Source organism: Lithobates pipiens, unplaced genomic scaffold, assembly GCF_037356315.1.
Source record: "Lithobates pipiens isolate NorthernLeopardFrog02 unplaced genomic scaffold, aLitPip1_a1.2 Scaffold_16, whole genome shotgun sequence".
Lineage (NCBI taxonomy): Eukaryota > Metazoa > Chordata > Amphibia > Anura > Ranidae > Lithobates > Lithobates pipiens.
In genome coordinates, this window is record NW_027507748.1 from 129,336,123 (window position 1) to 129,359,532 (window position 23,410).

A 23,410-nucleotide genomic window follows, 5' to 3' on the forward strand; every position below is an offset into this window, starting at 1 on the left:
TTATTTGTTGCAAAGTTTGAGTTTAATTAAATAAGAAGTAACAAAAAGCATATTGCGGTTTACTTAGGGCCGGTTCACACAGGGGGCGATGCGAGGCGACACCGACTTGCCTCGCCGCGACCTCAGCAGCGACTTGCAAATGACTTCTGTATAGAAGTCAATGCAAGTCGCCCCGAGGTCGCCCAAAAGTAGTACAGGAACCTTTTTTCTGAGTCGGAGCGACTCGAGTCGCTCCTCTCAGAACGGTTCCATTGTACAGAACGGGGGCGACTTGTCAGATCGCGGCGAGGCAAGTCCTGTCGCCTCGCATCGCCCCCAGTGTGAACCGGCCCTTAAAGAGATCCCATCACCTTGCCCATTCAGGAGGGTCTGTGTAAAGCACGCCCCCAATCACTTTGTATTCACCAGCACCCCCCCCCCCCCATTCTTTCGATCGTGACTTCCACTGCAAAACACCCAGTGCTTTAGTGCATAGGAGAACATGTGACCACTTTCCTCCATGCAGTGCTTGTAATCACATGACAGAGGGGGTGGTGTCACTGCCCCTTTTAAACTAAAACACCAGCCAAAGCCAGGTATTTTATAGAATCCAAAATAAGATACTTCAGGGGCATTTCCAGCATACAACTTTATTCATTATATTTTTAAAAAGCAGCAAAAGTTAAAAGCACTCAGGCAGAACTGCTTTCAAATTTTAATCTGCCGCTTTTAAACTACTTTCAGTATATCTGGCATCGTGCCTTACTCAATACAATTCTATTAAACCGATAAGAGCACTTCCTGTCATAGGGCTGCTTATCAGAAAGACAGCCCAACATACATTTCAATGAGCTTGCTTGGCAGGATGACAACACTGCTGCTAATTCCACTTGTTTACACCCTACCCCCTATCCACTGCAACATTTGGCACTTTTTGGGGGGGGGGAGAGGTAGCTTAGCTGGTTTTGACAGGTACCCACTCCTGGCCCAGATCATCGCAGCAATCCAAGTCGGAAAGTTTGCCCACACCCCTCCAGTCTTCTGGGGCACATCACAGGTCCCAGAAGTCTGTGGGATCATTCACAAAAGCGCAGCGTGGCTTGTACATGCGCACTAGAGATGCTGGAGCCTGCACCTAAAGCCGATTGAGGAATCGGTTCGGGTGAAGACATCCTTATATTAAAAGTCAGCAGCTACAATGCTTATAGCTGTGGACTTAATTTTTTTTTGGGGAAGAAAGTATGTATTGTATCTGCTGTTATATATTATAGATCCATAGGTAGTCTTTTTCTGAAGTGAATGTTGTTCATAAAATTATCGGGATTTTATAATAATGATTAAATGTTATGAAATAGGATTCGTCAACATTATGCAATAATTGATGCAGTACCTTAAAAAGCCCCATTTAGTATTATGTGTGTTTGAACTTTCATGTAATAACAGCACTCAAATATGAAACCTTCGGGTGTCTCACTTTTTTGGGGATTATTCTGGCTTCAGTGCTGGTAGTGAGGAAAGTAGAAAATCGTGCCATCAGTCACACGTGCCTATAATAGGCTCCCCAAAAATGCTTAATTAAAAGCTGAAATACAGCCAAAACCTTATTTTTTCTTTCAGTTTTGCGAAGAGTAAATACTTCTGTCAAGTTCTATGGTGGTCTGTGACCCCAATCAGACAGGTAATGAAGAAAAAAATCTCACACAAACCACAAATAAAACCTGACAGAGGTTCTATCCCTTCCCCAATCTAAAACCTAAGCAAAGTTTTGGCTGGAGCTAGGTTTAAATCTGAACATAAGGACAATGACAAATATTGTTTTTATACACATAATGAAACCATCCACACGCTTTGTCAATCGCTGCAAATGCAATGCTAAAAGCAGACTTCCTTAATTTTGCTAAAGAGTTGCTTATACAGCTTCCTTATATATATAAAAAAATCTGTAACTTCTAAGCTTAAAATATAGGAGTACAAGTAGGTAGCAAACACTAAAAAGGTGCTCTGCTGTCATGTCATAACCTGAGTCAAAGCATAACTCTTGTGACTGCATAATACAAAAGGTTCACAGAGTGTTAGTAACAGTCATACAATATGTATACACACATTTATATAAAGACCCACAAAGCTGGTTACACACTCTTCCTAACATAATGTCAGCGTGCACCAATGTTGCCAATGCTGGTCAAAGCCATTCCAGTCCAGCCTTCAATTGTATGCTGAAGTTGCCGGGTACTTCTCCAAGACAGCCGGGAACGGCGGGCACAATGCAGATTTTTAGCCATTAAGCTGTGATAATTCAAAATTGCTTCTTTTCTAGAGGACAAAAAAAACATATTTTTTTTATTTAAATAGGATTTCAATGACCTGCAATAAAATAAAAAAAGTCCAGTTTTAGATGCTTTACAGGGGGTTCCTCTAAATTACATTCATTTTAAAAGCACCTACTCTGCTGCATATTTGGGAAGGATACATAGGTTTTCCCAAGCGAAAAACTTAATTATGAAAGGGATTAGACCAATAAGAACTGTGTTTGCAAAGCAAAAAAAAAAGAGATACACCATGTTGGAAGGGGACCAAACATGCTGGATTTCCAAGGAAACTTCCTCACTTGGGAGATTACGCTTCTATTTAAAACAGGCACCATATAAAGTATGTTTTATTTTAGGATGCAGAGAAAAAAAAAAAAAAAAAAACCCAACCCCTCCCCAAAAACAAAAAAACACACACATGGCTTTCAGCTTTACTGTCTTGACTGAATGTCCTTGACACTTTGTTCTCCAGTTGCACTCAGAGGTTTGCATTGAGCATGCCGAGCTTTCAAAGTCTTCTACAGAGCAGATAGCGCAAGGAAGCTTCTGAGCTCTGCCCCATTAACATGTTATCCCAAGATAAACTGTGAAAAATGTTATACTGCAAGTTTACCTGGCAAACTCTGGATCATGTCAATTGCTAACACTTTACATCCATAAGTAGTGAAGCCGTACATTGCCAATTCTGTGCATGAAAAAAAGGTTATTCTGTAATCAGTGAAAGGGACACTCCACCCCCTTCGTCTCCTACTGGGAGTTAAAGTGGTTGGAAACCCTCCCCCACAAATTTGTCCCATGTAAATCAGCATAAAAAACCCTAATGAACACTGCTTGTAGATATCTACTTACTTCCTTAGTATTGTTGTAATCCTTTTTGTTCTTTAGAATGATGTCCCTGAGCATGCCCAGATCTCCCCTGATTTACGGCACACTGTGTACTTTATTATCAGGACTTCCTACAGCACAAAACACTGAAATCCCAGGAGACTGCAGAATCATTCAGAGCTTCCTCCTACACCCCATGTGACATCAAATACAGTGTAAATCAGGGTATCGGACAGCATTATTCAGTTTTATCAGCTGAAGCTGATAAGACTGACAAAGGCAAACACTAGCTAATCGGTACAAGCACTATGAAATAAAACAAGTCAGCTATGAACAGGAAAGCAGGGTTGCCATAGAAATGTTGGATTGAGAAGGAGGCTTGGTTAACAGTACAGGAAGTGCTCAATGTAAGGGTGGAAATACACTCCATTGTGGACTCAGAAAGCAATACTTAAGATGGAGCTGCCTAACCCCTGGAAACAAGTTTTTTTAAAGTTTCTTTAAACAGTAAGTAATATGTGATTTGGGCTTGATGACAGTGGCTATAGTTTGATAATTACTTATTATAATGGACTAAATGAAAAGAAGTGGGAGAGTTTACTTCCTCTTTAACCATACAGCAAATCGATGATGACAGAATATGCTTTTGCCTGGAAAAGATCCGTGTGTAGCTACACTATGGGGTTGATTTACCAACCATGGAGAGTGCAAAATCTGGTGCAGCTGTGCCAGATAGTCAATAGTCAAGATAGCTTCTGACAAAAAACAACAAACAAACAAAAAAAACCCTGCAAACGGCTTGGTATCTGCCGAGCTGCACCAGATTTTGGGCTGAAGTGTCTGGTGTGACGTAACATCATAAATTGATAATGTAAATGCAGACAGGGGCCATGTCCACAAAACCTGCTAAAGACCAGCAAGAGCCAATAATTAAAAAAGCTGCCCGAAAATCACTATGCTCATGATATACTTTAGCCCGTCAACTAAAATATTCTTTCAGCTTTTTATTCAGGTTCTATATGCCCTCTATATAATTAAAAATGTGTGTTCTCTATACATGGCCTAATTATATTAAAACAATCATGAAATTTGCTTAAAATTCAAAATAATGTTTTTTTTTTTTTTTTAAACAACATTGAAAAAGGTCAGTAGAGCAGACAAAGCATTAAGGAAGACTCGCTGTAAGGAGCAAGGAAAGGATGTTAACTCAGAACACAGTTATTCCACGAACAAAGACTGAAGATAGGAAGCATAATCTTTTACATGCAGTCCTTTAGAACCAGTACAGCCGTCACATGAGCTCTGACCTCTCCGAGGGTTAGGCTTCTTCAGGTATCAATGGTGTCACTAGCCCCTGGTGAGCAGACTGATATGTCATTGTGTGCCTCCACCCAGTGCTGCATTTCTTCTCCATCTACTTTTAGTCATCAATTATATAAAGCTGTGCCATGACATAATTAGTCACAACATCAGGGCTTCTGTGCAACCACTTACTACAGTAATAAAGTTTGCATTGTCGATGGCAGTATGAAACGCTTCAAAATGCACCTTTGACAAGTCATAGCAGTACTCAGTTTACTGCCAACGATTACTGATTGGACTATAAATCAAGAATATTGGGCAGGCCAATTTGTACTATCCTAGTGGTTCCGTCACCCTAAGCTCAAGCCTATATGTATTGCCTCCATCTCAACAGGCCCAACCCTCTTAAAACGCAAACTGGTACAAAAAGAATTGGGCGCTCAATATTTAGTTTAGTAAAATACATTGAATCCCACTGCCAAAAATTTTAAAAAATGAAAGATAGAAGACATAGTACTGTTAAGTACCAGTGTGTGTATGTGTGTGTATGTGTGTGTATGTGTGTGTATGTGTGTGTATGTGTGTGTATGTGTGTGTATGTGTGTGTATGTGTGTGTATGTGTGTGTATGTGTGTGTATGTGTGTGTATGTGTGTGTATGTGTGTGTGTGTGTGTGTGTGTGTGTGTGTGTGTGTGTGTGTGTGTGTGTGTGTGTGTGTGTGTGGAAAGCAGAACGGAAACATACCTGTGTTAGTATATCAACAAAGCCCATGCAAAAAGTTTCATAGAATACACTGAAAGAGTTTGGGAACGTTACCTGGTGATCAGTATCTTCAGTTATCAATGAGAGAAACTGTCATATCACTGATAATAGATGGAAGAATGATAAAAAGGTCAGCAGAATTTATTTTTAATTATTTTTGTTATCATGTATTAAAAATTCTGCTTTGTTTAATGTGATTTATAGCAACTTGTGCATTAAAAAACATCTAAAGCAATTATGCAAGTAGTCACTTTTTTCATTTTGAATTGGGTAGGGATTTGTTAAAGGTCATGCATTTTTTATTTTATTTTTTTACATCTGTACCCATTTCTTTATTTTCTATTCCACATACACATTATGAAGTGAGAGGAAAGCTCTCCAAAAAGCAGAAAAATACAGACAGTTATCACTGAAACAAGTGTCCCCATTGGAAGGTTTCCCCTCCACTCCTGTTTAATTGACAACACAAAATTTAAAATTTTCATCACTTAGTCATGGTGGCAAATAAGGACAAGGAAAGAATTAAACCTTTTTATCAGTGAGACAGACAAACCAAGATAAAAATCTGACAGAGGTTTTAACCCCCTTGCACTCTATTCCAAACTTAAAAAAAAAAAAAAAAAATTGGGATTTGCTCTTGGATACATTAAGAAATATGTAAATCCAGGTCTCTAAATGTATACTTTTTTGTAACTTTTACATAAAATTTCCTTTGGTTCCAGCTTTCCTTTTTTTCAAAGAAAATGTCTTATATTCATTGCTCCCACCAGCATTTTTCAGAGGTACATCTGATGTCGGATTATAGATCGCTGTGGAGCCGGCATATTCCCTTGCTGTGACATGCAGGCAGCTGCAGGACCCCTGCCATGTCTTGCCATTGGAAGCAGAAGTGGTTGATAGGCAGTCGCACGCTGATAGGAGCCGAGTTTAAAAGTGCTCTATCACACCTGTTCTGTAGTCTAGCTCACATGCAAGTTAAAAACAGGTGTTAAGTCTGCCCACATTTGCAAATACATGCATAAGCTACAGAGCCCTGCCAAGGCACCTTGGTATCTGTAGTTGGGGCTCTGTAGCTTACGCGTGTATTTGCAAATGTGTGCAGACTAAACCCCTGCTTTTAAACGCATACGGTTAGGTTAATTTGGTTGTTCGCAGGCTGGTCAGTAAGTGAGCTTGGAGTGTTCCTTGGATTTATCCTTAGCCTTTTTTCTAACATATGTTGCCTTCCAATAATGCTTGCTGCAATGCCCAGTTATAGGTGGCCTTGCATGAGGCCTTAAATAAAGAACATCCTTTTAAGAAGATATATGTTGATGGTCTTCCATTTTCATTGTAAAATATATTTAACTGCTTGCCGGCCAGTCACCGTAGTTTTACTGCGGCAGAATGGCACGGCTGGGCGAAACGACGTAACCTTAAGTCACTTTACCTTTTAACCACTAGGGGTGTGCACCCGCAGCATGTGCCTGGCGGTCGTGATCACTCATGACAGAGCGAGAACTGGGATCTGTGTGTGTAAACACACAGATCCCAGTTCTTTCAGGGGAGTAGAGACAGATCATGTGTCAATTTTGTTTGGGCACAGTGTCGCAGGACCATGCAAATGTCCGTTAAAATGACGCATTGCCATATCACAAAAAATGGCCTGGTCATTGAGCAGCCAAATCTTCTGGGGCTGAAGTGGTCAAGAGACAAAGCTCTATTAGCTATGGAGACGAGTCGTGATTGAATGCAAAACAGATTTTTTTTAATCTCTCATAAAATCCCTCACTCGGAGTTCATTGAAGTACACAGCAAAAACATTATTCACAGAGCACTGCCTATGGGCAGTCCTTACTGGAGGCCAAATCCCCCCCCCCCCCACCTTCTATAGGCATCTCCATTACAAAGCAGTCCTGAGACAAAAACATGAGCGGGGAGGGAGCAGTGTCCTTCAATTAATTCAAAGAAAGAAGGGGATTTTATAGATGGAAGAAAAAAAAAAACAGTTCTCCGTTATGCTCATTGAAGGGGACAGCCTGGAATTATTTTTGCCCATAGGAACGCCCCAATGCAGTGACCATTGAGGGGTGAGAAGACTGAGCGAAAAACCCAACAGAAAACTCAAGCTGGCATGAGGCAAGGAATGCATGCTCAAGGAAGATACTGATCAATGCCCCGTTGGATTAGGCTAAAATTCAAGTCACCAAAAAAGGTGTGTGTGTGTGTGCTGGAGACTACAACCATGCAAAGGAAGCCTTCCAGGTAGAATGTTAGGGGGAAATCACAACTTCAATAAAGTAGGATTAATTGCTGCCAACAACCCCGTGCCCAAGAGGACCCAACCCAACAAGCTGGAGTGGGAAAGCAGGGAAGAAAGTCGGCCCTAGGGACAGGTGACCCTCTCAAAGAGGAAGACGCCAGGGAGCTTCTGTGACCAAGCACATCACAGCTGCGTACAGGACAAGGCCAATCTGGAGCCATGAGAATGACCAGAATTCCTGTGGCCATTATGCTTCACAGTAGTCATGGAAGAAGCTTAAAAGGTTGGAATGCAGCAATGAGTCAGAAATGGTCCCATCTCACCCGTCGCATCTGCCCAAGGATCCTTCGTCCTCACCACTTATTAGGATATCTTTCTGTTGAGATGAGACACCAGGAAAATGATCTCTTGGGTGCCATGCCCCATTGAGGGAAAATTCCAATGGAATATCGCCAGGTTAAAGACACCACTCTCGCTGGTCCAAAACATGACTGTTGAGAATATTTGTTGGACAGTTTCCCACACCCAGAATGTAACAGAGGAGCAGAGATGAGAATATCCGCCCACCGATGGAGGCGAGAGACCTCAAGTGCTGCTGCCAAACTGTGCTGCGACTTGCTTGTCGTGGCATTGTCTGACCGGATCCGGACTGGGTCGCCCTAAATGATGCTCTGTCCAATGAGACAGATAAAACCTGATCACCCATAGTTCCAACACATTGATAGACAACTAAGATTCTTCTATGCCCAGAGAAAAGGTGCTTCCACCACCTGAGAGATACCAGAGATGTGTCTTTCAGGGTAGCACTGAAAAAACAACCTGTCCCCTCGAAATGGTAACTGACAGGGCATTCTTGAAGTTTGGACTGCTAACCAACATTGAGCCAGAGAACATGGCACAGCAACTGTCACAAAACCGTTATATTCAAGACATGCCATGAAAGATGATGACAACCGAACTACAAAAGGCACCAAATGGCCAGTGTCATAACCAAACACATGTCCAGCACCATGGCAACTGCAGATTAAAGAGGAGAGTATGGTTCCGCTCAACCAGAGACCTACAGACTCTCAAATGAGTATACTAGGTAGCAGCAAGCATGAATGGGAATAAACAGCACAGGGTGTAGAGATCTCAGCCATGAGAACCCTATATAAAAAACTAAAATCAGAGCAGTGCACAGCAGAACACTGCACAAATGCACGGGTCAAAGCGACTCCATAGAAAAAAACAAAACAAAAAACAACAACACATACTTACTGCACACAATAGAACAAGGCTGCCGGAAAACAAGAGGCATGGCAGATGCCGCTGCAACAGGGAGCCAGAAAACATACCCATAACTACCAAGGTAGAAGCTGTCTGGAGGCTAAAAACATGGCCTAGTATGTATGCAATAACAGCAAATAGCTCCAATAGCAATAAGGATGGGCTACATACAATTGAGCTAAACAGTCAGGCTCCGCAAAAGGTACAAAGGGGAAAACAAATCCCTATAACTCCCAGCCCCCTTCGCCCTCAGATGCCCAAGAAACCTGGCCGAGGACACAAAGAAACAGCCATAAACATGATGATTCAAGGCCACTGACTCACCATACCCAGGAGATGGCAGCAGTGCCAGAACCTACCCAGCCAGAGATACCCATCACTGCCCGTAAAGTTAAACCATGCTGTAGGACTGGGTGAACACCAAGCATGATGCGATCAAATAGTGTCCTCCCATCGTACATCTGCCCAAACAAGGGAAGAGCACTGAACAATCACACCTCTGCCCCCCGATCAGAAAAGGGCGTGAAAGGATGTCACAGGAAGGGCAAATGCCCGTAGACAAAATGCCATCCGTCTCTCACCCCCCCAAATATAAATACTGGTCATGAAGAGGCGGGCGCTGGGTGTGGCGTCATAGGGCAGTGTTCGCACACAACAGCTCTGCTCATACAGAGGCAGGGTTCCAGACTCACATCTGATACCAGCACAATGGAAGAGTGCAGGCAAAGCAACGCAACAAAAGGGCAAATGCCTTAAATAAAAAATGGCAGGCTCAGCCATCCGCCCCAGTAGGCCGCAAGCTGTAGTCTAAAATAGTAAACCACCCACATCGTATGCGCACCCAGAGTGTGAAATAGTTTGGCCATTAAGAGGAGCCTCAGGACACCCCCAACCATTAGGAGACGAGATCCACACTGAAGGTGCAGGAGACACCGTATACCCCCACCGCCTCAGGAGACAACTCGGAAAAGGGAGAGGAGGGCCCACTTTCAGCAGACCGACATAGAACCCAAAGGACATCAGTTGGCCAAAATCTGAGGACACAAGCAAAGGTAACAGCATAGTGTCCCTTGAACTGAGCCCTGATACAAGGCAATACATCACACTGAACACAGGGATGCTAACGGAGTAAGGTACCCAAAAATCATCCAAACCACCCCAGAAGGTAAAGGGGGCGTCTAGCTTACCATATCCTGGGGACAGAGGTATCTTCCCTGGGACAGGACACCTCACAGTTGAAGCCTGGGAGCTGCCTGCCTGGGGATTACACACTGACCACCTAGCCCAAAGCAAAGCAGCCATATATATCCCCCCCCCCCACCCACGAGGAACAGTCACAGGCTGCCCAGTGTCCACACCAGACTGTTCCAGCCGACACAGCGCATAGCTAATGGTCTGCATGCACTTGCAGGTCGAACTTGGGTGACTACTGTATCTATATTATCCAGCCTGTTGCCCAGCTCAGTTACATAGGTCTAGAAGAGGTACTAAAATCCCAAGCAGGGAGCTTAGGTCCTTACTAAAAACTGAGATGCCTATAACAGGTGGTGGGGGTTTAGCGTTCATTAGGACTGCCCATAGGCGGTGCTCTGATTTTTTTTCCCCAGCTCCTGAAGGTGGCACTATATAAGAATAATGCTGGGCTGTGTCTTCAAAAGAAAAACATTAATGCAAAGGGTGCTAGCAATAAAACTACTTTTAACACAGCAGAGCTGTTAATAAGACTTCCACCCTCCTAGGACACTAGCAAAAACTGAGGCATGCTCGAAGTGGGAGGGGTTATTCTGACCAAGTTTGTTTGCAAGTATCCTGTAGGCGTCAGTAAAATTGGAATGTTTAAGACTTCCTGTTCTCACAGTTGAAAGAAATGCATTTAATATTGAATGTTAAAGTATAACTAAAAAGACAAAAAATATTTTATTTTTAAAATTTGACAAAAAATGGTGAGGAGTCATAACCCATGGCAGGTTTTTATTGCAGTCTGTATCCTCATTTTAAAAGAAAGTCATAAATTATTGCTGACCTGATCACCAATTTAATGAACTGGAGGGCAAAACCAAATTTTGAGCTGCTCACCAGAACAGGAAGAGAGAAAAAAAAATATCTTTCAATGGGGACATTGTTTCCTGTGACAACTGTCTAAGAGAGAATTTCCTTCACATTGAAAAGTTATCCTCAGTTCCTGTCAAAGGACAGGAAGCAAAAGGAAATAAAATAAAATAAAATAAAAGTTTCCTAATGAGACACAGGTAAAAAAAAAAAAAAAAAAAAAAAAAACACCCACAAACACGCACATTTTAGGTTTCAACCCCCTCCTGCTTTATCTGAAATAAGAAAAAAAATTGTTATACTCCAAAAGTCTCTCCACACTCCGTGTATCTTAAAAAAAAAAAAAAAAAAAAAATTCTACCACCTCATTTTTAGCATAAGTTGCCCTCTAAAGTGGACTAGCAGAAGCCAGACAAACTATTCTCTCTGGAGATTCAGGAGGTTAAAGCAGGTGTCGGCTTAAGTGGATGCCTCACACAGTCCTAGATAATACCATCCTGATATCATATCTGTGCTTCAGGCAGTGGCAGACCCAGGGGGAACAAATAAGAGAAATGAATCCACTTTACCTTTCTTCCTTCAAGATGGCATCATCAAACACCCTGGAGAGACGTTTTAGCTGCCGGATTCCTGCCGAGACAGTTTCCAGGTCTTTGTCAAATTGTCTGCAAAGAACATTTAAAAAAAACTCAGTTTACAGGAAAAAAAAAAAGTTGTTTAAACAAGAGATTTCACTAAAACTAGCAGTAAGAATTAATGGCTAAAACTTTCATGGGGTCTAACCATATGCGACGTTGATCGAATACTATTTGTATCATACATTTACAGCATTTTTTACTCCAGTGATCACCATGAAGCATGCTTTGATGCCAGCGAAATCATAGCTACCCACGGTCTATCTTGCAGCTAGTAAACTTAGAGCAGACTTTGTTTCAAGCAATCAAGTCATTTGCATAAACCTAAGCAATGCACACAGCATGACAAATAAAAGAAATACATTAAAAGATATTGCATTCTGCTTCTGGGGACAGATCTTTTAATAAAAATTAAAAAAAAAATGGTATATAGTACATTTGTAGAACATGTTTATTTTTTCTTACACAAAGTTTTCACAATCCTTCAAAATACATAAATTTCTAAATGCCTCAGTTGTATAAACAATCCAAAAGTAGGTACCATTAGTGGCTGGTAAATCATTGAATGGGTGTCTTGAATGTAACCATTTAGAAAACCAGTTAAAGTGTAACTAATGTTAGAAAATAAAAAATTGCAACAGGCACATGCAATGCCTCTTCCACAATAATATACACTTATTTGCCTGTTTGCAATCCCTTTTAGAATCTATGCTGAGCTGTACATTGCAGCTCAGCTTACATTTCTGCACATCACCTGTGTGCCGGGAAGACTTCCCTTCTGCACATGCAAAGGAAGTGACGTCACCCCGCACCAGCCAACCAAGATGGCCCAAGACCGGCACCCAAGGGAAGCCGGGTGGGAGATGCCAACAAGGGACTTCTTGGAACTAAGGTAAGTATTATTACCTTTAGTTCTGCTTTACATTGATGAATTTAACTCTGCTTTAAAGTATAAGTTTGCCCAACAGGGGAAGTTCCACTTCTTTGCATCCTCCGTCCCTCCTTTCTCTTTAAATTATTGGCACTTTATGGGGAGGGTGGTCGGAGCGGGTACCTGGCTTAGACAGGTACCTGCTCCTGGTCAGATTACCGCAGTGATCTGAGCGAAAGTTCACCTTCCCCCGCATCCTTCTAGGACATCACAGGTCCCATAAGACTGCAGGACCATTCACAAAGTGCTGGGCAGTGCAAGAATGCCCAGTGGGGGAGCGGCTGTGAAGCCGCATGGCTCCACTGTCCATTTTCCTTACTCAAGATGCCTACACCAGAACCTGAACCCGATTAAAGTATCGCCTCGGGTGAGGAAAATGCCGCATCCCTGGAAAGATAAGTATCCTTATATTAAAAGTCAGCAGCTTCAGTATTTGTAGCTGCTGACTTAAATTTGCTGGTGAGACTGGCGCTTCTCTCTAAAAAGAGCTGACATGCCTTCTTGCAAGAAGAGCCCCCTCCCACTTACCAATAATCTCTATTACTACACTCCCCACCACTCCTTTGCACCTCGCTGCAGACCTGGTCTTTCTAGGTATAGAGGAGCATGTGTCTCCCTCCCAGTGCTTGAACCAAAGTGGCCAACCATCAGGCTCGAAAAATGTCACATGAGGAGGTGAAATTAACTCTAAGCTCCATCATATGACAAAACTTACACATGGTTAATTGCTTCCTCACCCTCAAGTTTTTACTCCATCAAAAATAAAAATAAATAAGTTGAACAACCTGCAGAATGAGGTAAATAAATTCCAACTCTTTGCACCCCTTTCCAGGTTGGTCGGTAACTCAAAACACTAGGTGTGAGCTTTGATATCTTATTGTCAAAGGTCCAGAAAAAGTGGGGAAATTTATAAGTGGTATTTCATCTACAGGTGTAAAAAACATTACATAAATCGGTTAACATTTAATTTTCCACAAACCTTCTGTTAAGAGTTGCAGGGGAAGAATATGGGCTCTTCAGGGAAGCAGCTCGTACAGACCTCCTCAGGAGAAGACCTTCATTTCCAATCAAATTAGTGAAGTTTCTCCACTGGGAGCCGCTTGATCTTCTCCTACAGGGGGAAATCCTCCTGGTGGACCTGGGCGTTACCCTCATGTTTGGGCTGGCTTCCTCTATCAGCCTGCGACATCTGGGAGTTCTGGGCGTTAGAGATTTTTTATTACTTCCAGGAGTACGGATTTCTTTCTTTGAAACTTTTAGTTGCTTGGGAGAAGCAAGTAAATATTTACTTGATTTCTGTCCCGATTTCTTTATCTTCTGCAAAATGAAAAACATATCATTTATATATGATTTGTAAGCTCACACCAGCCATTTAATACATATAGTATAGATATGACAGGTAAAGCCTCCTTAGAATACCAAAAAGACAAAGATAAGATATGTTTATACAATGGAAAACTAAAGATTCTGGTACCACAGGTCAATTTTAGTAACCATTTCCAATAATCTTCCAGGACAGCATATGAGACATTAAAAGGCAGTCCTTTGCTGGTCAGTTTTAACCACTTAAGCCCCAGACCATTTTCCAGCTAAAGGACCAAGCCCATTTTCGCGATTCCGCACTGCGTCGATTTAACTGACAATTGCGCGATCGAGCAACGTGGCTCCCAAACAAAACTGGCATACTTTTTTTCCCCACACAAATAGAGCTTTCTTTTGGTGTTATTTGATCACCTCTGCGGTTTTTATGTTTTGCGCTATAAAAAAAAAATATAGCGACAATTTTGAAAAAAATGCAATATTTTTTACTTTTTATAGTAATAATAATAATAATAATAATAATAATAGTAATAATAAATATCCCCCAAAAATATATAAAAAAACATTTTTCCCCTCAGTTTTCTTCTACATATTTTTGGGGAAAAAACCCCGCAATAAGCGTTTGATTGGTTTGCGCAAAAGTTATAGCGTCTACAAAATAGGGGATAGTTTATGGCATTTTTATTATATTTTTACTAGTAATGGCGGCGATCAGCGATTTTTATTCTGACTGCGACATTATGGCAGACACGTCGGACAATTTTGACACATTTGTGGGACCATTGGCATTAATATAGCAATCAGTGCGATTAAAAATGCACTGATTACTGTAAAAATGTCACTGGCAGTGAAGGGGCTAACCACTAGGGGGCAGTGTAGAGGTTAAGTGTGTGTGTGTTTTTTAACTGTAGGGGGGCGTGGCTTGGCATCTGACATCACTGATCGACTTTCCCTATAACAGGGAACAGATGATCAGTGACAGCCTCACTAGGAGGCTCGAGGCAAGGTTTGTTTACACTTACCTCTCCTCCTTCAGCTCTGTCATGGAACTCAGGACCGGGTCGCGAGTGCGCCGCCAGCGGCGGCGCGAGACCCACGGCTGGGCACTTTAAGAGAGCGTACAGGTGCGCGATTGTGCCCAGCCATGCCATTCTGCCGACGTATATCGGCTTAAGGCGGTCATTAAGCGGTTAAATAAGAACCAAAAAGAACAAAACCTGAACATATAACGTACAGAAAAAACAATGAATAGGGAATCCTGCTGTCCCACAAGACTATTGGAAATAGTGTTTTCCCCAATCGTCTTCCAGGACAGCATGAGATGATTAGGGCAAACTTACCAGACTATGAAAGGAAATGAAAAAAAGCCTGGTGACCTCTCCAACACTGAACCTAAATATCATAGATATGGTGGACCTCGTTATATTAAAATTTGCAACAGAGAGAAAACCAAGGCAAAATATCCAACTACAGGAAAAATATTAAAGCCCCATACACATTATGAGTTTTTCTGCTGAGTTTTTCCTTCAGCTTTACCTAAACCATAAAATATGAGGTCAAACCTTAGGAATTTCAATTTGTATGCAATCAAACAGGCTCTTGCACTACATGGTTTTGGTAAGCCTGAAGGCATTTTTGGTCTTTCGGAACAGCATATAGACGAGCAGTTTTCCAGATAGGAATTTGTTCCGTCGTAAATATTTAGAACATGTTCTATTTCTAGGTCCGTATGGATTTTCAATGTAAAAAGTCCGATGGGGCATACACATGATTGGAATATACGATGAAAAGCTCCCATTGGACATTCTGCTCATGTGGACGTGGCATAAGGAAAGGGATGTTTCTAAAGCCCGTCCGGCCAACGTAATATGGCAATTGAACCCTGTACGTCGAGGTAGGCAACCTTTTGAGCAGTGTGCCGAAAAAGGTTTTCAATTAAATTGAGCATGCCGATTTTATGACAAAAAATAAAAATAAAAATTCAACTTCACATTCGCAATCACGAAAAGGATTCTTATAAAGTAAATGCTGTAAACTACTTTAGTAGTGAGAAATTAACATCCTTCACTCTCACGCCTCAGATCAGTCCCAATTCCTGCAACTCCACACCTCAGATGAGCCCCAATTCATGCACCGTAACACCTTAGATCACTGTCCCCCCCCACTCATCTGCCCCACCACTGTACCCCCCGCTCATCTGCCCCACCACTGTAACCCCCTGCTCATCTGCCCCACCACTGTAACCCCCTTTCTCATCAGCCCCATGACTGTACATCCTGCACATCTGTCCCACCTCTGTTCCCCCTGCTCTTCTGCCCCACCACTGTAACCCACTGCTCATGTGTTCCACCAATGTGCCTCCATTCTCCTCTGCACATCTGCCCCACCATTGTAACCCCCTTCTCATCTGGCCCAACATTGAACCCCTGCTCATCTATCCCACCACTGTACCTCTTGCACATCTAGGAGGTACAGATGACACAGGCGAGTCATCTTCCTCCAGATGGCTAGCAGGACTACGATTGGCTTTAGCAGTGACCAAGACAGTCCTCCACCTCCTGGAAACAGGGACAGGGACAACCCCCCACTGCACTCAATCTCTTCCTACTGCAAAGTTAGACTATCAATGTTTCCCATCTTTTACAATGTGTGAGGGCACAGTGTCTTCCCTCAGTGCAGGTGCGGCGTGGGAAATTCTGACATTGGCATTAGTGTCTCACGGACACTTCCCTGTGGTGCTCTGCTGATGGGGAGGGAGTTGAGTGCCGGCAAAAGAGGCTTCACGTGTCAGGGGCTGCCTACCCCTGCTGCATGTGATAACTGGAATGCAAGCTGAAAAGGATTAGCCACAACAGAACGTACAGTACATGTAGTGCCTTCTCTTCCCTAGATTAAAGCGGCCCTCCAACCTCAAGTGGAAGTTCTGCTCATCGGGATTCCCCCTCTGGAATTGGCACCTTTCGGGGGGGGGGGGGGGGGGGGGAATGCAGATACCTGGATTATACACTTCCGGGAATAGCTAACCGCAGATGCGCGTCCCCCCCCCCCCCCCCGATGTGTTCTGGGAAACACAGTTCCCAGGACACAACAGGGACCAGTAAAGACGAGCAGCGCACAGTAGGGAATCGGGCAGTGAAGCCACACCGCTTCACCTCTGACAGAGGATGGCAGCGGGGGGCAGCCGAGAGATTGCTTGTCATCTGCTGTCGACATCGCTTGGCCCTGGAACAGGCAATGGTCCATTTATTCAAAGTCAGCAGCTGCAGTATTTGTAATATTTTTTTTTTCAGGTGGAATGCCTCTTTAAGGCTCTGGGAGGAATAAGGAAGAATAATATCTTGATTTAAATGAAAACCCATTACCACTTTTGGTAGGAATTCAGGATGAAGACATAAAACCACCTCATCCTTATGCATAATGAAATATGGCTCTTTACAAGACACAGCAGCTAGTTCTGATATTTTTCTAGCAGAAGAAATGGCAACCAGAAAGATTATCTCTCTTGTCAAAAGAAGCAAGGAAATTTGCCCTAAAAGGTTCAAGCAGCTTATTCAGCAAACCAAGACCAAAATTTAAATCCCAGGGATTTAGAGGTGCCTTGATAGGGGGAATAATCCACGTTACCCCCTGAATAAGCTACGCCCCCAAGAAGCAAGAGGCCATTGAAAACACTACAAGGCCGGGATCTGACTTTTGATTGAAGTCAAGGCCAGCTTCATTTCAGATCCCATATGCAGGAAATCAGGACCTGGATCTACACCAAGAAACATATGCCTTCCAGACTTTATAGTAAGTGATTCTGGAAGCCGGCTTCCTGGCATTAATCAAAGTAGACACTACTGAAGGAGATCACCCATGATCTTTTAAAGAGTGGGATTCAACAGTCAAAACTGTTAAAATTTTTCCTCCGTAAGGTAGGATGAAATAACGAACCTTGTGCGAGAAGGTCTGACTATAATGGCAGAGTCCCAAGGACTGCTACTGCCATCTTTATGATCTTGGTAAATCGAGATCTTCTGGGACCTGCCAGAATCACCTCCTTTTGTTCCTGCTTAATCCTGCGGAGAAAGCGCGGAAGTAGCAGAACTGGAGGAAGTGCACAGATCAGTGAAATCTGATCTCATGGGAACACCCAATCTTCACCCTTCATGGTGGGCTCCGAGACCTTTTAGGAAACCTTCAGGAACCGGGGAACCTTGGGTTACCCACAATCCTGGACCTGCGACAGCACCCTACCAGTAAAAACTTTATGGCCTCACTACCAAAAAGTACTGGATCCCAGGGCCCAGCTCTCAAAGCAGCGTTCACAAGCAAAACCTTGTTTCTTCGGACACGAGGCCCAGGTACCATTCATTTAGCCGATGAAAAGACATCAGAACGGATCCGGCCTGCATGGCTAGCCCCAGCATGGATTACTACCATTGGAACTCAGCACAGCACATCTTTACTCATGGCCAACACCTTAGACACTGGCGAAAAAAAAAAAAACTGAGGACTCCCAGTAATTGGAGGGGTTATATAGGGGAGTACACGCCTTAGGGGCATGCCAGTGTCCATCCCCTGCCGGTTGGATATAACCCACATAGTAACTACTATGGCTCTGTATCCCCGATGTAAGAAAATAAACACATTATCTAAGGACCCATGTTCTGCTCCATCCAATAGCTTATACCCAACAAAATTGTTTTATCAGGGCAACACTGATACCCCTAGCTGCTATGCAACTACTGACACTGAAAAAATGAAGCAGTAGGGTGCTTGCCTAATACAAACATAAGGGCATGCTTAAAAATTCCCCTGGAATAGGTCTCCAAATGCACCCTTCATCTCTGAGGGCAATCTACTGGTACAAACGCGCATATAATCATGGAGGTAACCAACAACCATTAGGCCCTCTTCACATCTGGTGTTTTTAGACCTCAGGCAGAATCGCTGCAATTCTTTCTGCGATTCCAAATCGCACTACAGTAATGGCAAACCGCACCATGTGTGTTTGGATGCCATTTTCAAAGTCCCCTAAACTCAGTGCGATTTTGCTGCGATTGCCACTGCTGGAAGGAACTGCCATTAAGGCACCAGCCTGGCCTTCTCCTGTGCCAAGAGAATCAAAGCCTCCAGTACCTGGAAATGACTTCACCCCACCCGGGATTAACATTCCTGCATCATCCGGTCAAACAGGAACACAGCCAGGCCACATACCCAATGCAGCTACTGTGTAAGCCCCCACCACAAAGTGCCCTTACAGTGAATGCACCTAGACTGGGAAACAACACTGTCTGTGCGCCATTCAGACACGGTCTTCACCGGGCCCAGAAAGAAGGTGAACCAAGCCACGTCCTTCCCATACTGAGGAGTTGTTGTGGAGGGGAACAGGCAGAGAACTCCACCAGGTGCTCCAACGGAAGCCAGGGAGGTAAAGAATTGGGTGGGAAAAAAAAAAAAAAAAGGAAAGCCAGAGAAACAGAGCCTTCCCTCACCCAGGTTCCATGGCGATACATCTCTCTGCCTGGAGAAAACACAAAAACTGGTCAGTTCAGCACAAGGACTGTTTGATGAGTTTCCTGTTCCCGTGGGAGAAAAGTGCATATATGTCATATGCTGTAACAAAGACGATTGGGGAATTCAAAAAAAAAAAAAAAAAAAGTGTTGGAGAGACAAAACAGAAAAAGCATATTGAACAAAACAAGGCAAAACAGCAATGAGGATATGCAAAGTGCATAAACACCTTCAGAAGCAATTCAATTAGAAAATCATCTCAACTGTTCTGACAACAGTGCAAAGAATTCGATTGGGTCCCTTGTTCTTCGCAGAGCACTAAAGGATTCATAAAAACACTTGTCTTCTGAAAAGTTTGGAGACATTCTGGGAGTAGCCTATAGCATTATTTAACAATGATAGAAATGCTTTGTTATGCAGCATAAACGAGCTACAAAATTTCAACTACTCTTTTCATACTAGGGACGATTTTTTTTTAGTTTTCATTGTACACAGATAAAGTTTCCAAGACACATCCCATAATCCCACTGCTGGGTTTTGCTTGGCTGCCTTTGGTCCTGAGAGCAATTTGTACTGCTCTTTTTCGCTTTTATGCGCCTGCTAAAGTATTGATAGTCTGAACATCTTAAGGGATTATATCCTCACACAGTCCTTTGTTGAAAAGACTTCAATATATACAACTCAATGAGAATATGACCGATACTATCAAATACCTGAAGGTTAAAAATAACAATGTGGTACAAGAAGAAAGGGGCCTTAAACTGTGGATTTCAAAATATTCAGTAGGTTTAGGGAGCTGCATTCAACACTTTCTCCAGCTACAAAGGAATCCGACAATAAATATCAGCATCTTTAAAAGAAGTTGAAAGTGAAGAATTACAGTTCTTCCCTAACAGCCACACCAAGTTGACTTTTGCTGCCCATCCATCTCTGCCCACCGTTAGCGTGTTAACAAAACTTCCACATGAAAGGAACTGAAGCAAACCACATCTGTCATAAACAACAAGTATAAGAGAGCTTTTGGAGCTAAAATGAAATGTGAGCATGGAAAAGGCAGCTATTTTGAAAGGAGTCTGAAAATGGACCTTCTTTCAAAAAGTAAAGATTTGCTATCTTTTTAGGGAAAATCAAGAATCGTTAAAGTTGTCCAAGCAGTACCCCAAAATGTACCTTCTGCCTTGAATTCCTCCCCAAAAAAACAGCAGTGCACATCCTGTGCCTTCAGCCTCATAGTTGTGTATCTCCAGCTGTATGAGATCAAAAGGCACCGCTGTCTCGGACGGCTAGTCTCATGAAATTTGGAGTGAGAGATTTTGCCACTACTATGTAGCTCACAGTTCTTGCTGAAGAGGAATTTGTGTGGCATACATCTTGCCACTTTGTTTTCTGTGGTTCTGTGCGTCCTCTCCTGCTGCTTGATTATTCTGCTTCCACTAAGCATCAGATCACGAGTTATCAGTAGGGCAGATTTGACATGCAAAGCCCTCTCTCTTTACCAAGATGGCCACCTCCACACAGAGAGAAAGGGGGTTACTTACTAAAGAAAAATCCACTTTGCACTGCAAGAGCACTTGGAAGTAAAGTCGCTGTAGATCCAAGGGGGACACGCAAGGAGAATAAAATAAATAAAACACACACACACACACACACACACACAGCATTTTAGCTTGTACATGATTGGATGATAAAATCAGCAGAGCTTCCACTCATTTCAGATCTACCCCTTAGATTTAGAGCAACTGCAGTTCCAAGTGCACTTGCAGTGCAAAGTGGATTTGCCTTTCGTAAATAACCACCAGAGTGCAGAATAAAGGCATGGTAAAATGGTAATGGGGAAAGATTAAATACAGAGAGCCCATAGACAATACTGGTGACTAGTCCTTTTCCCTCTGCTTGCCATTTTTGGGTAGAGCTTCCGCATGTCAAGTCTTCACGAAGGACTAATTAAAGGGAAACCTGTACGAAGGCTTCCATTGCTAACTTCTCTTTCTGAAAATGCTAGTTGTATAGCTGTTATCCTGATCTAATGGCTTCAGTGGCATAGATCTGGGACAAGTAAGTAGATCAGCAATTATGACTTACTTTGACTTTCAACTGGGCAGCAGTATAAGGTCTTCAGTACTGGGCTGGAGGCCCAAGTGGCTTAAAAGCGTACAACCTTTTTCGTTTTAAAAAGAGGAAGCGAGATGGAATTTGTTGGGCTTCTATTGCTGTACGATTCCCTCTGGGTAAATTACCTCTCCCCCACTTTCTGATGGGACAGAAAATGATGGGAAACCTCTCAAACAGACACAGAATGTAGCAAAAGAAAACCTTGCTCTGCTAACTGGAGAATAGTCAGAACACCTGTCATGTTATTGTTACTGTCTTTGTCTCCTTGCCCATGAAGTGAAACTAAATCACATTAATTTAGACCCCTTTCACACTGGGGTGCTTTTCATGGGTTTTAGTGCTAAAAATAGCACCTGTAAAGCTCCTCTCATGCTTCCCCAGTCTGAAAGCCCGAGTGCCTTCACACTGGGGCAGTGCGCTTGCAGGACCGGGGGGGGGGGAAGCATTTGGGGCAGTGCGGGAGCAGTATATGCACCGCTCCCAAAACGTTCTGTCTATTGAAATTAATGGTCAGTGCTGTCGAAGCACCTGCAAAGTGCTTCGCAGTGCCGCAAAACACTGGCGCTTTTAACCCTTTCTTTGGCTGCTGAAGGGGGGGGGGGGGGGGGGAGTGTGCTCAAATGATAATAAAGCACCGCTAAAACTAGCCCCAGTGTGAAAGCAGCCTTAAAACTGTAGTATAGATTTTTTTTCCCCCCCCTTTAAGTTGGAGAGGGAGGAATACAGCAGAAAATTGCTTCTTGCAGATGGCTGCTTCTTATTAAAATCTTCCCATCAGTGCTGCCCTGTCCACCATTCAAATAACTCAAATTACTATCCATCAAAAATGCATTGCCTGTGTGTGCCTTGTGTATATAGAGAACCAGTTGAGTGATACCACCCATTTACAGAACACATTGCATTGTGGAAGAATAAAAATAAAAGGGGAGGAGGCAGAAGGGGACAGGCAAGTGGTAGACTAGCATCGGCAGCTGTTAACTTTCACAGCACAAGAAGAGAGATGTTGAGGGCAATAACTGAAGGGTATGAAGAAAATTCTAGATTGTAAGCGCTAAACAGGCAGGGCCTTCTGATCCTTCCTGTATTGAACTGTATTGTAACCGAAAAACAGTGAGCCTGACTTCCGGAAGGGAGCCGTGGCAGACAAATACACCTTCAGAGCCCAAACCACGTCCAGGGCATGAAGGGCCACCTCCTTAGGATGTGTCGGCTTAGGACACAGAGATGGTAACACAATGTCCTCATTGATGTGACATGCCGAGACCACCTTCGGCAGAAAAGACGGTTGCAGACTCAACATCACCTTATCCTTGTGGATAACCAGATAGGGCGACTTGCAGGACAAGGCCACTAGTTCCGAAACCCTCCTACCAAAGCTGATATTTGTCCTTTAAATGGTGCTCAAGGCCAATCTCTGGTCTACTCCTCGCTGAAAAAACAGCAGGATCCTGGATATAGAAAAAGAGCGTGGATGTCAACCTTTCTCCTTACACATGGAGATGTAGGCCTTCCAGTTACAATGATATATCTTCCGAGAAGAAGATTTCCGTGCCCCCAACATAGTCGGGATCACAGAGTCTGACAGACCCCGGTTCCTCAACACCTGGCTCTCAATAGCCATGCCGTTAAAGCCAGCAATGGTAAAGCAGGATGGAGAATTGGACCTTGGGACAGAAGGTCCTCTCGCAATGGCAGTCTCCAGGGAGCGTCTGCCACCAAGCGCACTGGGTCTGCATACCAGGGACGCTGAGGTCAATCTGGGGCAATCAGTATTACTGGGAAGCACTCTGCGAAGCAAACGTTATAACAGTTTCAGTGGAGGAAAGGCATAGATCAGCTGCTACTGATCCCACGGAGCCACCAGCGCGTCTGATGCGTCTGCCCACGGATCTCTTGTCCTGGACACGAATCTCGGCACCTTCCGATTGAGACGGGAGGCCAGAAGATCCACGTTTGGGGCGCTCCGCCGCAGGCACAGTAGCCTGAACACCTCCGGATGCAACGTCCATTCTCCTGGGTCCAGCATCTGGCGACTTAGATAGTCCTCCTGCCAGTTCTCCATCCCCAGGATGTAAATGGCCGTCAGGGCCGGTACATGTCGCTCTGCCCACCGAAGTATGTGAGCGACCTCCCGTGCGGCGGCTGAGCTTCTTGTTCCTCCTTGGTGATTGACGTATG

General features: G+C 43.4%; 1 protein-coding gene across 2 annotated transcripts in view; it reads right to left on the bottom strand.

The window, feature by feature from the left end:
• Window positions 1-609: 609 nt before the first annotated feature.
• Window positions 610-23,410, bottom strand: part of PIMREG (PICALM interacting mitotic regulator) — a 65,093-nt gene continuing 42,292 nt past the window's right edge. The window contains exons 3-5 of one of the 2 annotated variants that reach the window (XM_077480458.1): window positions 13,284-13,621; window positions 11,308-11,403; window positions 610-2,292 (exon numbers count right to left, since the gene is read on the bottom strand). In XM_077480458.1, coding sequence (XP_077336584.1) covers window positions 2,133-2,292; window positions 11,308-11,403; window positions 13,284-13,621 — 594 coding nt within the window. In that variant the 3' untranslated portion in view covers window positions 610-2,132. Of the gene's footprint in view, window positions 2,293-5,232; window positions 5,280-11,307; window positions 11,404-13,283; window positions 13,622-23,410 lie in introns of those variants that run through there. The other variant, XM_077480459.1, reaches the window with a different exon arrangement.